Source organism: Xylocopa sonorina, chromosome 9, assembly GCF_050948175.1.
Source record: "Xylocopa sonorina isolate GNS202 chromosome 9, iyXylSono1_principal, whole genome shotgun sequence".
NCBI lineage: Eukaryota > Metazoa > Arthropoda > Insecta > Hymenoptera > Apidae > Xylocopa > Xylocopa sonorina.
Genome location: NC_135201.1, coordinates 12,126,560 through 12,141,324, shown reverse-complemented (window position 1 = coordinate 12,141,324; position 14,765 = coordinate 12,126,560). Strand labels below are relative to the sequence as shown.

General features: G+C 46.1%; 2 protein-coding genes across 3 annotated transcripts; both read right to left on the bottom strand.

Moving 5' to 3' along the window:
- Positions 1-847: 847 nt before the first annotated feature.
- LOC143427370 (uncharacterized) lies at positions 848-11,336 on the bottom strand. Of its 2 annotated transcripts, XM_076901436.1 has the most exons (7): positions 11,021-11,336; positions 5,663-9,264; positions 4,519-4,620; positions 3,556-3,689; positions 2,104-2,598; positions 1,688-1,942; positions 848-1,594 (listed from the first exon to the last, which is right to left on the bottom strand). In XM_076901436.1, exons 1-7 carry the CDS (start codon positions 11,101-11,103, stop codon positions 1,388-1,390), a joined length of 4,878 nt encoding a protein of 1,625 aa, XP_076757551.1. In that variant the 5' UTR covers positions 11,104-11,336; the 3' UTR covers positions 848-1,387. The 2 variants fall into 2 exon arrangements, with proteins under 2 accessions (XP_076757551.1, XP_076757552.1); XM_076901437.1 differs by lacking the exon at positions 4,519-4,620 and having other exon boundaries at positions 11,021-11,335.
- A 979-nt stretch (positions 11,337-12,315) lies between these two features.
- Positions 12,316-14,119, bottom strand: LOC143427371 (uncharacterized). The gene is made up of 5 exons (XM_076901438.1): positions 13,956-14,119; positions 13,491-13,760; positions 13,151-13,182; positions 12,979-13,064; positions 12,316-12,452 (listed from the first exon to the last, which is right to left on the bottom strand). Exons 1-5 carry the CDS (start codon positions 14,075-14,077, stop codon positions 12,408-12,410), a joined length of 555 nt encoding a protein of 184 aa, XP_076757553.1. The 5' UTR covers positions 14,078-14,119; the 3' UTR covers positions 12,316-12,407.
- Between the last annotated feature and the right edge of the window lie 646 nt (positions 14,120-14,765).

The following is a 14,765-nucleotide window of genomic DNA, read 5'->3' as shown; positions in this document are numbered from 1 at the left end:
CATTTGCCACGGAAATTTAAAATAGGAAAGGTTTGGAGTACAGAGAACAGTAGTGGTTCAATTAGATCAATTAATTGGATAATGGATCCATTAGCTTTTCCTTTGCTTCTTTTCATCTTAATCTCTATCTATCTCTGAATTTTCTAGCCACTGATTTATCGATCTGAAACTGTCAGAGTCTAATTAAGATTAGAAGTGAATTGTGTAAGCGCACACTCTCTAGGACTTGAAAATGACTGCTAATATTCCAGAAAGCTGCGTGGAGCGTGTCCTGGAGCGATCTTCGACGTGTCCCGGCTACGTTTTCCGAATCGTGATGCTCTGCCAATTCTACGGCGTGCTAAAGTTAGCGTATAGTCTGCGCGGTGCCAAGTGTGCGACTCGAGACGCGTGGAGGAGCGCGGGAAAACGGATGGAGAAGGGAGAGGGAGCTGTGCGGACGATGGATAGGATAGAAATAGAAAAAAAGAGGAGTCGAGGAAAAAATGGACGACAGAGGACGAAACATGAAAGGTGTAAAACGACCGGAAGAAAATGAAGTAAAGGAAATGGTGCAAAAGAATTAAACAGTAGGGAGGGGAGAGGAAACATGGTCCTTTGGTTGAAAAAATGAGCATGGAGAAGGCAGGAAGAGCGGCAGGAACGGTTGCTGTGGGTGGAAGACGCTCGAGACAGTATCTATCATGGCCAAAATAATGAGCCACTCGGTGTATTAATAACCTGACCGCGGTGTAACGCTAGACGTTTAGAATAAACGCGGGAACGCGCTGCAATTACAGCTCTCTGAGCGCCTTCCGGTTATCTGATCAGGTTTTTTCCCTTTTCATTATGATAATCGCTACGATAATTGGAGTTCGAGACAGGTTGCCCATTTTTTATTTCAAACATTCATTTCACCATATTTTTTTCCTAGAAAGAACACTAAAGAGGAAGGCGAAGAGTCACAAGTGGACGAATCACGACCTTTCGGCTAAGCTTGGCTCTCTAAACACTGCAATCCCGTCTACGTCCCGCAGAAAAAGGCTAATCTAGGTTGATCCGTTGACGTAACGCAGACTCTACGTTATAAAAACCTATCTATTGTCGGAAACACTTCAGGAACATTGACTCTTGGTAGAACCGCTTGTAGAGCTTTCTCTCCGGCCAGCGTCATCTTCCCCGACGACTTCGTCGAGTCTTATCCGTCAATTGTCTTCTCTGCTAGATTACAACATAGCATTTGGTTCTTTTCTTCTTCCAAGAAACGAGAGTATGACCATCTCCATCTTCCTTTTGGATCAGCGCTTGGATGATCCTCAGGACCGTCGATACCATGAGACAAGGACATCACGTTGAGCACCGTCAACGCGCGAAGCTGTGAAGTTGTGGCACGTGTCAGCTGGCTTGTTCAGTCCGTTGCGTTTGGGTTTGTGTACGAGAACCCACGGAAGACGCCCTGGTCCATGGATGTGAGTATTTGCTCAGGTACAGGAGTCAGTCGTGGCCTCTCAGCGGTGAACGCTGTGTCGAAATATTTCGTATCCAACGTGTGGTCCAGGGCTGGCTTAAAGGGTGGTTCGAGCTGTCTCCTTTCCAATCTGTCCCATGGTAATAACTGGAAAAATGAATATGTTGGTTATTTCAGACGTCAGAGACGAAATTATGATCCCTAATGGGCCATCTGTAGATTTATATTGGAATTAATTACTTGGAAGAAGGAGTGCATCGCGATCTCGTGGCCAGGCAGCCTCTTTCCCGAATCCTTTTCCAGAAGGGCGATCAATATGTCGCTAGAATCTTGGCTCAGGTAACGAGGTATGAACGGTCTTTCGTTGCATATACTCCAAAATAGCTCGTCCTCGTCGCAGCCGGAGAATGGCGACTGTCCCGTGAGCATCTCGTACAGAAGCACGCCGTACGACCACCAGTCCACCGCTTGATTGTATTTCAGTCCCTTTATGATCTGCAATGCGGAAACGGCCAAGCCGGTTAACCAAAAGAGACTAAATCTTGGCCTCGTCGAGCATGCATTAATTATAATTAACCCTGCTGCGGTTTCTTGGCGGGCTGTAAAGCTTTTTTTTCCAAGTTAATATCGCGCGATACTTGTAGCTCTCTTTTTACCTCGGGTGCCATGTAATCCGGTGTGCCGCAGAAGGTGTCGGCAGTTCTGTCGAGGAAGATCTGCAGCTTGCACATGCCAAAGTCAGCTATCCTGATATGCCCCTCGAAATCGAGCAGTACATTGTCTAATTTCAGGTCCCTGTACACGATTCCCTTCTTGTGCAAAAAGTTTAACCCAGACCAGATCTCAGCCGCGTAGAATCGAGCCCTGGGTTCAGGGAAGCGGCCCGATTTCTGTATGTGGAACATCAGATCGCCACCGTTCAGATACTCCATCACGAAGAACAAGTGAGAGTCCGTCTGGAACGTGCAGAACAGGTGACAGAGATATGGGTGTCTCGTTGCTAAAGTCAGGACCTTCCTCTCGATCAGAGTACACTCCACATCGTCGTCCTCGAGGACCACATCCTTCTTTAGACACTTTACAGCGTACACGCATTCGGTACCACGGAGTTCAGCTAGCAGAACCTTGCCGAAACTGCCTTTACCTAGGACCTGAGGAAAGACATTCTCTATTAAGATTTCTGCTTCAAATATTAATACAGCAAGAATTTCCTATTAAAGAAGAATCATGTTTTAAGGGTCGATATTTTACTTTTAGGACTCTAGCGAGAAATCGATCTAGGATTATTTTATAGATGAGTTAAGCGCTGTGATTAAACAACAGTGGTTACCAAAAGTGAGGCAAGGTTTTGTTACCAAGTCGAAATCCAGGTCTGAAAGGGTGAAAGCAGCACACGTTGGAAAGTTCACGCGTCTAAAGCGAGAGTGTCGCGCGTGAGAGTGCCTCTGGCTCGTTAAAAATAATGCGTTACGTGCTGCTAATTCGGGAATATCTATTTACGTGTGGATCCTCCGCAAAATCGAGTCTGTTTTAAACTTTCCCTCCCATAACAAGTTTACTCATTGACAAACGTTGTCCCCCTCGATAAATCGGTTAAATTGTTCCAGCATTCTGATCGTTATTGGACCACGTTGGATTAATAGTGAAATCGAGACTCGAATGTTCGCACCGTTTTGTCTGAACCGTTTCACGAGTATGTCCTGTGAATCATCCTTGGCTCACGTGATTCGTGTTGGCTTTCCTAATGACCAGCCAAGGCAGCTCATAAATATCGGAAATTTATTTTCTAGTTTAATTAATTACATTTTCTTGATTTTCTATATTCCTATTAAGTTATTGGGTAATCTTCTCTAAGAAGTTTGTGTTGTTTCAGATTTACATGGAGACTTTTCACAACTGATGGAACATTCTGACAGAAGGATGAGATAATTCGACGAAGACAAGACTCCTGCATAACGAAGCGAATAATTCAAATGTTCCGTCTGCGAGATTTCGAACGAAGAACCTTGGCAGAAGCTCGCCAGTCGCGTACTTTGTTGTAAACATCGTGGCTAGAGATTGTTAACTAATCGTTCACAGTGATCAACAATCTTATACGATGGACTCACTTTCAAGAAGTTGAAGTCCGTCACAGCGTATTTTTTGAACCTGGGTAGATTGGTTGCTGGCGGGGTGATCCTTCCGCTGGGAAAGTGGTCCGAAGAGTCCGAGTTCCTCTGAGTATCTGACGATTGCGAGGGTGCTGCGAAATGAAATGCAATTGCTCAATACAATCCGAGTTACCGCGAGATCAGAAGATTGTCAACGGTTAGTAGACTTATTTTAGTAACCATAAAAAAAAATCATCTTGAAATATAATACTTGCAATGGTTGATCTTCGAGGTGTTAGGTCTTAAAAGTTCTCTTCTGGAGCGCAAGGGATACTTACACACGAATAAGGAAGAAGTAAGTAATTATTAACACAAAATTATCTATTTCCGTAGGAGGAGCACGATCATGTCTGACCCTCTTCCGGGGTTTCCTCGAGCCAAGATGCGCCAGGTTGCTCTCGGGTGTTCGTCAAATCTCGATTAATAAACGCACTAATTGCTGATATATCTCTGGCACGTGAACACACTGGATGTTGGCCGACTGACGTATCTCGAAAATAGAGCTGACCGTCCTACGACGCGGGCAGGACTCGAGGAACGCGACACGAGTGATCGATTAGGGGGTAGCTACGAGGATTGTAACACGCATAAGTACGCGGGACCGAATTAACTGTGATATAATTTCATTTCAGCAGGATCGTGGTGTCATCAATCACATTATTTACTGGCCAAAGCGAACGGATTTATGATAGCCACGTGGAATCACGACGGAGTCATAGATGAACGGACTCCCCGGGCTAGCCAAGTCTGGCTGCGTAGCCAACGTTCAACATCACTCGAAACAAATGAGATTTTTTTTTTTTTTTTGGGTAGGGTGGAAGGGAAAGAAAAAAAAATTTGATGCGAAACATTTAGGATCGAATGAGATTTAATCTTTCTCTTTGGTTTTTCGGTCTCTGGTAATTGGAATAGGTAACTCACCCCTCTTGAGTGCCTGCAAGGCTTCCGCCACGAGCTTTTGGTTCAATCCGCAGAGATTTCCAGTGAGTTTCTCGCACTTTTTGTGGCAGGCCATGTCGCAATCTGTTTTCAAACGTTCTAGAGATCTTATTCCGTACTATTTTGCATGAATTACTTTTGATGCACCTTCTTAGTCGCAGAAAAAAGAAGGGAAATACTCGATCCGAGAGCAGCGTTCCCGCACTGTTACTTTTCTACTGACATCGAATCGGTCCATCATCGCCTATCTAAATTTATCTCGAAACTCTTGTTCGTAGCCTCAACTAATCGCGACTGCATTATGATGGCTAGAATATTGTTATGAAACCACGCAACGTCGTCTTATAAATAGGACCATCCCGTCTATAACTATATACGCAGATTGTTCTTTTAGTCAAGATACAAACGGACAATTAGCCATTCCCAATGAAAAATAATTCTATCCGTTCGTTATTAACAATTAGTAGTCGGATCGGTGTTTATCGAAGTGTTAGGAATAAGGGGGACGATTGTGGATTCGGATATTTTCAATAATATTATAGTACTTCCTGTAAACAAACTGGCGAACAGTGTCGTTGACACTGTGACAACGACCTTATGTAACGTCGAGGAACTGGCGTCACATTTGCAACGGGAACGCATGACGCTGTTGGATCAGAGGACGCGTCTAGATGTGGAACGATGACGTAACAGCCGATCGAGTTTACTGATACTTTGACAGCGTGACTGACGGCAACACTTTGTGTATCTATCTAGAATTCCATGCAGAAAATAGCTCGTAAGCAACAAACCGAGAGGCGCGTATTAGTTAGTAAAATTAACAGGAGTCAAGACTATGAAAACTGTTAGGCACTTCCAAGCAGTAAATCTCGCGTTATCCACAGTATGTGTTAAACATTTTGAAAAGCTGATGTTATATATGCCTCTGAATGCAGACACGTTCGTCCGCATTCGACGGAGGCGGTGAATTCCCCTGAGAATGGCTCCAAATTTCCTGATATTTCAACTAGACAACAACAGCCCTGGGTCATGGACAAACATTTGGTAAATGAAACAAAAAGCTGGAATTGCGCAACCCACGTACACCAACAGAACAAACGATCGAAAAATAGTATCGGATAAGTACTGGATATCCTGGGCGAGCCGTCGAATCCAGAATCGTTGCTCCTGGTCGAATTTATCCTCTTCTGTTCCTCGTCGTCGAGTTCCGTGCACGTGGATCCGCTGCTCTCTGTGGTAGCCGTACTGGTGGTACTTCCGGTGCTGTCGCTGCTCACGGATGGCGTTCTGGAATGGTGCTTTTTCCTCTTGATCTTGGCACGACGCACCTTGGACAGATCTCTGGGCGTAGCGGTTAGCAACGCTGATGGAGTGGTATAGAACATTCTGATGAGATCGAGTGGACGTTGGGCTGGTGTGTTTTTGGGGCTAGTTTTCGCGGGAGTCTTCGTCTCCGGGGGCTTCTTCAAATTCTCTTGATGATTCTTGGAAGAACTCTTCTTCGATTCTTTGCTACTCTTGTTACCATCTTTTTTAGTAGAGCTCTTTTTCGTCGTCGAAGCTTTCTTTTTCCTGACGATTTTTTTCTTTTTAGAGGACTCTGGACTGCCTTCCGGGCTACACGTCACACTGACATCTTTGGATGGCACCGGAGTTGCATCCTTGTCGGCCCCGTCGACGTTGGAAAGATCACTGTGGTTGCTCCACTTGGAGATTCTTGGTAATCCAGTATCGTCTGGCCACTCGTTGGTAGGTGTTTTAGGCTCGTCTTCGTCGTCCAGAATCTGGGAATCCGATCTGGTTGGCGTGGCCGCATCCACGACGTTTATTATAGGCACGGAAATGCTCGAGACCGGTGTCGAGGCTTCAGACGCTGGCACAGCGGTGTCTGGAGTGTTAGGTACTGATTCAGAAGAAATGGTGGATGCAGTGGAGTCTTCTCTCTTCAACGGAGCCTTTTTCACAGTTGAGTATAGATCCTTACAAGCCTGACCGATGACTATAGACAGATTTTTCCTCTTCTTTATTCCCTTTTTAGGGGCTGACTCGTCTTTGCGAGGCTCAGACTTTTCCGTAACGATTGGAGATGCTTCAGAACTGGATATTCTCTCTTCAGTCTTAGATTTCGGCGACTCCTCCACGGTCTTTCGCTCCTCCTCGATTACGGAGATATTACTGAGCTCGGTCGGTGGAGAGACGACGCTTATTTTAGGATCAGTTTCATTTTTCTTGTCCAGCTGCTCGACGCCGAGGTCCTCGACCGCCTGACCCGGCTTCGAGCTCTTCGAACTAGCGAAATTGAATCCTTTGTCGACTACCTTCGTCACCTTAGGACTCTCAGGACCTTTAATCTCGCTCCAAAAGTCTATGGACTCTGTAGACGTACTTTTGGACAAACTCCCACTGTCACCATTGAGCGCTGGTTTCTCTGCAGTCGTTTTCGTTAGCAAATTCTCATTCTTCGGTATAGCTTGCTTCGAACCCTTCAAATTCGTCGACTCTTTCGCCAAGACAGGTTTAGGATCGACACTGATATCTCTATTCAAAGCAACGTTGTTCTCAGTGGGGCTATTGACCTTGGAAAGTTTATTTCTCCACGGAACTTTCGACTCTTTGTCCGCCTGCGCCTCGATCTTCGTTGCAGACTGCAAACCGCTTTTCAACAACGCCTTGTTCTCCACTTTGTCACTCTCAATCTTCTTCGTGGCCACCTTGAACGGAAACTTGGAACCTTCCTCGTCACCCTTCTTCATAGTTTTTTCTCCGTTCGATTCCTTCATCTTATCATCCTTGACATCCCTCATCATCGACTTCTCAACACCCTCGGTAACGCTTTTCGAACCCTCTGTCTTCCCCGTGTCAATTTTAGGACTATCCGATAAGATCGTTTTGGTCACGGGTTTAACAGTTGCGTCATTGGAGGAGGAGGAAGTCTTTGTTAACGAATGATCTTTTTTCAGGGACTCTGAAGGATGGCACGCGCCGCCTGTACCACCAAGAACGTTGGCCGCGGGTGCGTTCTTCAAGGTCGCGGCTTTGTTCACCTTCTTTCCCGACAACGAAGAAACAACGTCCTCGTCACGTTCAAGTTTCGTTGGCTTTGCCAGGTACTCCGGCTCTCGTAACGAACGCTTTGGCGCTTCTACGGCATTATTTTCATCCGTATTAATTTTAGACGCTTTTGGCAGCCTATCCGCGGCCGATGGAAGCGCGCCGCTGGCGCTGCTCTCGCTCGCCAGCGGGTCAACACTCAGCGTCACATTATTCTCCTCAACCCTTCTCGTCGTTGACTCTGCCGTGACAATCTTCGGCTCGGAGAACACCCCTTTAGAGGACCTTGGAGGCTCGACGACCCTCTTCTCTATCGGTTCTGGTTTCTTCTGCGTGAGAATCTCAGCAATCTTCGGCGATTCTTCCTTCTTCGGTTTTGGACCGACCTTATCCTTCACGGTCTTTAGGTTCGTAGCCTTAGAGTCTTTTTTAGCTTCCCCAGGAAAGAAACGGTCAGTTTTTTTCTCTTTAGGAGATTCCAATGTAGTTTCTGGTGTTAATCCGTTTGCAATGGTTTCTAGTTTCTTCAAGGGATCGTTCTTCAAGACCTCTGTAGGTGTCCTCACTGTGAAATACACGCTGTGCCTCGAAGTATCCTTTACGTATGGCCTCTTCACAGGTAACACGATTTCTGTTTCCGATTCTTCGTTAACGTTGTCCTCCTCGTCTTTCGCTGCTATCACTTTTCTAGGAACAGGGATTCTCACGCTCTCCCTGAACTGTTCTACGACTTTGCTGTTTACCAGGACGGTGGAGAAGTCTCCGACGCTGTTACTGGCCTCGATCTTGAACATCTGCGGCCTCGAGCGATTTCGTATTTCCTCGTCATCGTTTTCACTGGTCTGTACATCCCCAGACACATCGCTGGAAGTACTAGATCTACGTTCCCTCGAGCTTTCACTGCCTTCCGGTGGCGATGGCTTCTCAGAAGTTTTCTTCTTCTTCTTCAGCTTCTTCATGGTCTTCCTCATCTTTTGCGCAGCGGCGGCTTCCTCCTCGCCCTGGGACACAGGTTCCCCGTCGACGCTTCTGAAGAAGCTGGGAACGGTTCTCGACCCTCCAACCGCCCCCTTTTTAATCAACGTTCCCCTGCGAGCCGCGTTCTCAATCTCTGCCTGCTCCTCAGCGACCAGAGTGTCCAACACCTTCGCCTGGACCTTAGCGTAAGTCACTTCCCTCTCTATCTGCTCGGGGTCCAATTGAATATCCGCGGAGGACCTCCTCCTGGTGAATCGCCTGGTAATTTTATTCTTCATCTGTTCCAGATCCGAATCGTCCTCATCCGTGTCTAAATTCGCCTGATGGAACAACTGCAGAGGCTTCTCTTCCTCCTCCAGCTTCTTGTCCTTGATCAGAAACTTCTCCACCAGTAGCTCGCCCACAGACTTCTCGTGTCTCTCGTTGTGCTCGCGTAGCGCGGGATTATCCTTCAACGCCTGGCTCCTGATCTTGATGGTCGGCCTGTCGCGACGTAGACGGTTCCTTTGATGGTTGCCATCGTGTCCATGGGTGGATTGGATCCTGGGCGTCGAGACGTCGATGTCCGCGGTGTCGATCACGCGTCTGGTCCGAGTGGGCATTGACGACGCGGGAGAGTAACGACGCAAGGTGGACAGTGGGGACTCGGAGATGGTCGACAGGTGCGGCGAGAACCGGGACAGCGTCGCGTGGAACGGTCTGCGCGAATAATTCAGCTTTTTGGGTTGACGAATAACTTGGGGACTTCTCTGGTGATACTCTCGATACGCGCGAACATTATGGAATCCGTGGAACATGGGTTTGGATCAGATGGACATTTTTGTTGAGAAAAGACAAGAACGAGTACGAAACTTTGCTTCCTAAATAATGAGGGAGTCGTTTCTGTTGTAGGGGAGACCGAACGGAAAGTAATGACTCATTGTTTGGTTCATTGCACAACGGCCAAAGAAGTCGACGAATTCTGTGACGCATGACTGCATCGAGCTCGGCCTGATAAATGCCCCCATTGCATCGCCTCAATGTCACACGTTTGTTCTGTCGACGCGTTACGCTCAACGGAAGGGAATCGAATAGCGAATATTTGTTACATCGAGTTTGGCTTGACCGTGGGCACGGACAACTGACAGATTTCAATTTGCGAATCGATTGAACCGACTCGTACGATGACAAATAAGTGGCAGTTCGATACACGTGCGACTTTAATGTCACAATTACACGTTCTCGGTAGTCATGCTTTTTATCCTTAACAATTGATTGAACGTTACTGTAGTTTACGTTAAACGTTTCCGTATGTCTTCAATGTATCGAGAGTCACGTAATCCTGTGTTTCATCAGTGAATCTTTTTACAGTTTAACGGTGCACGTTGGGGCTTTATCACGTGGAAAATACGCGTCCAGACGTCAGGCTATTTTTAAAAGCCGATATTCTCGATGATTCCGACGTACATTTGGGTTTACTCGAGCAAGACCGATCGATTAATCGATACAACTTGGATTTCGCTAATGTGTCGGAGGTTTGACTGATCGTGTATCATATTCGAGCGTTGCCAAAATTCGGAATAACGTTCTAACGAAGCTATTCTAATTGCAGAGCACTGTGAGCCCGACAATCTCACGACGGTCGCGGCAGCTTGTTGAAGATTGCGTGCGATTTTGAGGGAATCAAAGGGAAACGCGACGAGTACGTTGCTATTTCGGTCTTGTACGTTTCTTTGTTTTACGTCGAAGCGTCGCGTTCGCGTAAGGCGTCCACCAGAGAAGTCTACGTGGCTGTGAATGTCACTTTGCGGGCAAGAATAATGATCCGCGAGGGAAAAGCGTGCGAAGAAAGTGAAGAAAGGGACGGTACTTCTTGGAACGCTATTTCTGTTTAAACCAGTCGAGTGAATAAGGTAACAGGGGGAGAGGAGGAGTCGAACTCGAACCGTATGCCTGCCAGAGTGCGCAATAAAATGGCTAGTATTTTGGAAAAAGTGTTAGAAGTAACAGCAGTAATAGTAGACTATTTTAAACAGAGCACCCAGAAAGATGTAGTAGCAAGAAAGAAATAGCTTCGATACGACCAACGATCGTGTTTTATTCGTTTATTTATCTGTTTATTCAGAGTAACAGAGAGAAGAGAGACGAAAAACTTGCGAAAAATAAAAAAGAGAGCACATTTTCAAAAAGAATGTGGCAAAGAATAAATGTAAACAAAGTGTCCACCGAAAGGCCGTGTGATCTGAGAGAAAGAAGAGCGAGAGAGCGTATATTGGATCCAAAGATCGACAAGATTGGTAAAAAAAAACTGCTCTACGACAAAACAGAAAGAATACTTATGCCGCGGGAAAAAAAATCACCAAGAATCAACTGATGCATTTTGGAAAGAAGCGAGAGAGTGGAGAGGAAACGGATCTGTTCACCGTGGAGAATTGTGAGAAGAGGAAAGCGGTCGAAAAAAAACGAAATAGCTTACCGTGGAGCACCAGTCATCAACGAACTATGATTGGCGAAGGCCCCCCCATAGTAGTAGGGCAGGCCTTCACCGTAGTAGGGCATCGTGGGCGAATAGTTTCCGACGGGTTCACGTGTGTACAGGGACGTTCATGTGGTTCGAGTACGAGAAGAGATGCAGAGAAGTGGGAGCCGCGAATCACTGGACACGGGTCGATCGACGCTCCCGAAGACGACTGAGCGCGGCACTGGTCGCCGGCGAACGCGTTCTCAGGTGTTAGACGGACCGTTCTCACGGTTCAGGGTGCCAACACCGACTGAGTCTAAGCCAGCGACCCAGTGTAATAATAGAAGTCTAGTATATAAGGCTACCTAGCGTTTAACTATACTAGCTGGACTCTAATAACCCGTGTAGCGTCCTCGCCGTCGCATCTCCGCGAATATTTGCTGGATTGTTGCGTTTACGTGACTCAGAGCCAGGTTTGGATTCCGTCTGTCGATCGTAAGAGATACGAGCTAATTATCGAGTCCAATTTCATATCCGTAATGAATATCGAACCTTCGCATTTAAGGTATACATGAAAAATAGAATAATGGCAAGCCTACTGAACACTTAAACAGAATTTTTTTTGTTTTAGGAAATGGGCAAGTATTTAAATACAAGTGAAACGATTCAAGCTAATTACAATGGTTTTAGTAGTTATGTACAATACATGGAACCAATTGTTGGCGAATTCTTCTGCAAAACGTGTAATTTGGTTAAAGTCACTCCTCGCAGTGGCATGCTGTTACAGACTCAGAAAGCTTTATTGCAGAGAAAAAGAAAGTGAAAAATACCGGAGATCGTGTGATCATGCATCGTTCAAGCTCGGGACACATGTAACACTGAAATACCAGACGGCGATTTCGTGTCGTTGTCTCCACAATCTTGTAAAACGCGAATTTGTGTGTCACAGGGGCCACGGTTTCGCGTTGTATCGTGTTGGAAAACCGAGTCCCGCGCCAAGTGCATCTCGCCGGTGCCTATTGTTGCTTTATTCGGGGAATGTTGGAAATAGCCAACGAATGGCCAATGAGATACTATTTTAATTCGATGGAACGAGCAATTTTAACTTTAAAATTAATTATAAAAATGACAGACACGAGTATTGCTGGACGTTCAAGGTGCATCAAAGTAAGGTGCGGAATTGCTGTTGGAATTGAGGTTTACTTACCATCGCATCTCAAACCTTGTCGAAAGAAACCGTACAACAGGGAACCGCAATGGTCGCAAAAAGTCGGCGACATGAATGTGTGAGGTCGAAACCTGTGAGGTACATCTACCTTGAAACGCTCCCTCAAGTACTGCCATTGAACAAGTATTAACAGAATTAGAACGATACTGCGTGGGACTGAGAGTTGCGTTACTTTCAACAAATAGTGTAGACGGGCACAGAGTCAGCCACCAGAAAGAACTATAAAAATAAGTACCAAGTATCTAATGTAAAGATCGAACGACCCCACTAAAAAAAAAATTATAATCGTTGATTCCGGGTTTTAATGGCACAGATCGTTTGGATATTGATTTCGAAATTAGCGAAAAAAGCTGGATGTTTCAAAACACTTAGAATTTGGTAGAATCTCCGATTGCATCATGGGCAAATATTTACACGCGAATTGTCGGAATCGTGTGGAAATAGATATAAATTTCAGCGTACACGAGGAAACGTCAGAAACAGTCCTGTTTTCTACCGTAAAATTCCTAAATGAGCAATGGATCGTTGAACAAATAAACAAACGCGGTTTCCATCGAGATCTACATTAAACTTCCACTGAGAAACATGACTGGGCCTCGTTGGAGAAAACGGACCACTGGGTGCAATCAATCTCTCTGCATAAATCTCGAAGCGAATTTTCCACTTGTTCAATGGTGGCTTCTTTTCCAGGAGAGGAACTGTGGAAGCGTCGAAGAATCGGTGAATCGAACTCAAACGCACTTACTATCGTGTTCTCGGATTCTCTGCCGCTCTCCGGGCACTTGGTTAACAATTTATCATGGCACTTCTTGTGCACCGCTGTTTGGCAGGCTAAAACGCAGGATTGGAATATTAATAGAGGTGCAACGTGGCCGATTGCAGACGGAAAAACTGGCTATCTGCGACTCAGTATTTACCTTGGCACTGGTACCCTTGCTTCCCGAAGCCCCTGCGACAGAGAGCATACTTCAGATTAATTGGAGAACAGGCTGATACTTGAATAATGTGTCGAACGGTATAACGATTATTTTTAGGCGTACGCGTATATCGCGGAACCAGCCGTCTTTTATGATAAATCGAGAGGCCTCGGTTATTACTAACACTGTCAGACCGCGAATGCCCTGATTGAACGCGCGCTTTTACGACTGTACATAAATCTACATACGTATATATTTTACCTGTTCAGAATCCGTTAACAATTTCCTAGAAAAATTGTTAGCTATCGACATTTTAGTGATATCTTTTCAGGAATTTTACCAGAGGAAGTCCTTGCAAAAGGCACAGAACGTCGGTTGTCTGAAGAACTTCGCAACCAGCCTGTGGCCCCGAATTACGTGGACCTTGTTGTGTTTCACCGCGCCCCTTCTTCGCGTAATTGCTCCCCCACCGATGTTATTCTTTTCACGTGGTGGGGATATGGACGCAGCTGCGATGTCCCTTCGAGGAACCCTTGTTTTGTACACGTACGCTTTCCCCGTGGATGTCGTCGGTGGTAGATCCGTTGGATTCAGCACTGGAATCCTTGTTCTGAAATCGTATCGTCTTTTATCATTTTCACTTCTCATTGTCAAGCTAAACTAAATTGATGTATCTCATCGCAGATTGTACATTTCACGCGCGCATCGTTTGAGGTAAAAGAAGACGAAAGAAGAAGTCATAAGGGATAAAGAAGTCAGACGAATCTCGGGGCATTTAACGAGGTTTACCTACCGAGTGGCTCACCTGTAAATATATCCTTCCGCGCCAGCGCGAGTCTGCGGGCTCCTGCGGTCCGCAGAGGACTTCCGGCTGGAACCACCGCCAGCATTACGTCTCTTTGCGTGCGAACCACCGGTGAACATCATCTTCCAGCCTGCTTATTTACTCTCGTTCTCTTTTCAGTCAATCTACCCTTCTTTTATCATTAATAGCAGCTTCTATTCAATTTCTTTTCAAACTGCTAATGAAGATATAGCGTGCGGTACTGTGACACGTCGAATACCCGTGAATCGGTGTACGGGATGCCTTCGTGCGTCCGATCGTCGATGCTATCTTTTTAGTTTTCCACCTTGTGACGCTTGAATTCCGTAGCACCGCACCGCGTAATGCCAGAAGAATTCTTGCCCGTCGGCCAGCAACATCTTCATTCCTGCGAGCAGCGTACACGCCGTGGCATCGAGCAAGTTCCGGTCAGTTCGAGATCTGTCGATCACTGCTACCGCGACAGATCATCTCAGCGGCTCGCACGTCACATCGTTAGTGAAAATAACAGCAATTATGCGTCTCGATCTGGAAAACTTGGTCATTGATAAAACCACGATCTTAATGAATCGGATAAACGAGAAAGAAGCAGCCAGCAGTATCCACGAGGAGATAGTAGAAGAACAATTCTTGCCAGTTGTCGTAGAACCTTTTCGAGAAAGGAAAACGACGGACTTCCGAATTCTTCGCAACTTCTCCCACCGTCTTACCCCCTGAACGAAGGCCACACGCTTTCGAGAGAAGTGGAACCGTGACTAATACTCGAGGAAGAAAGTGTACCGTCTCGGCGAT

What these genes read in the sequence shown, in the direction of transcription:
- LOC143427370 (XM_076901436.1), bottom strand. Translation starts at nt 11,103, where the DNA reads ATGCCCTACTACGGTGAAGGCCTGCCCTACTACTATGGGGGGGCCTTC. An exon ending in TTGATGACTGGTGCTCCACG is followed by an intron (nt 9,265 to 11,020) that starts GTAAGCTATTTC and finishes TTATTCGCGCAG; the next exon opens with ACCGTTCCACGCGACGCTGT. An exon ending in CGGACTTCAACTTCTTGAAA is followed by an intron (nt 2,599 to 3,555) that starts GTGAGTCCATCG and finishes GTCTTTCCTCAG; the next exon opens with GTCCTAGGTAAAGGCAGTTT.
- LOC143427371 (XM_076901438.1), bottom strand. Translation starts at nt 14,077, where the DNA reads ATGATGTTCACCGGTGGTTCGCACGCAAAGAGACGTAATGCTGGCGGT. An exon ending in GCGGAAGGATATATTTACAG is followed by an intron (nt 13,761 to 13,955) that starts GTGAGCCACTCG and finishes ATACGATTTCAG; the next exon opens with AACAAGGATTCCAGTGCTGA. An exon ending in GCAAGGGTACCAGTGCCAAG is followed by an intron (nt 13,065 to 13,150) that starts GTAAATACTGAG and finishes CCTGCGTTTTAG; the next exon opens with CCTGCCAAACAGCGGTGCAC.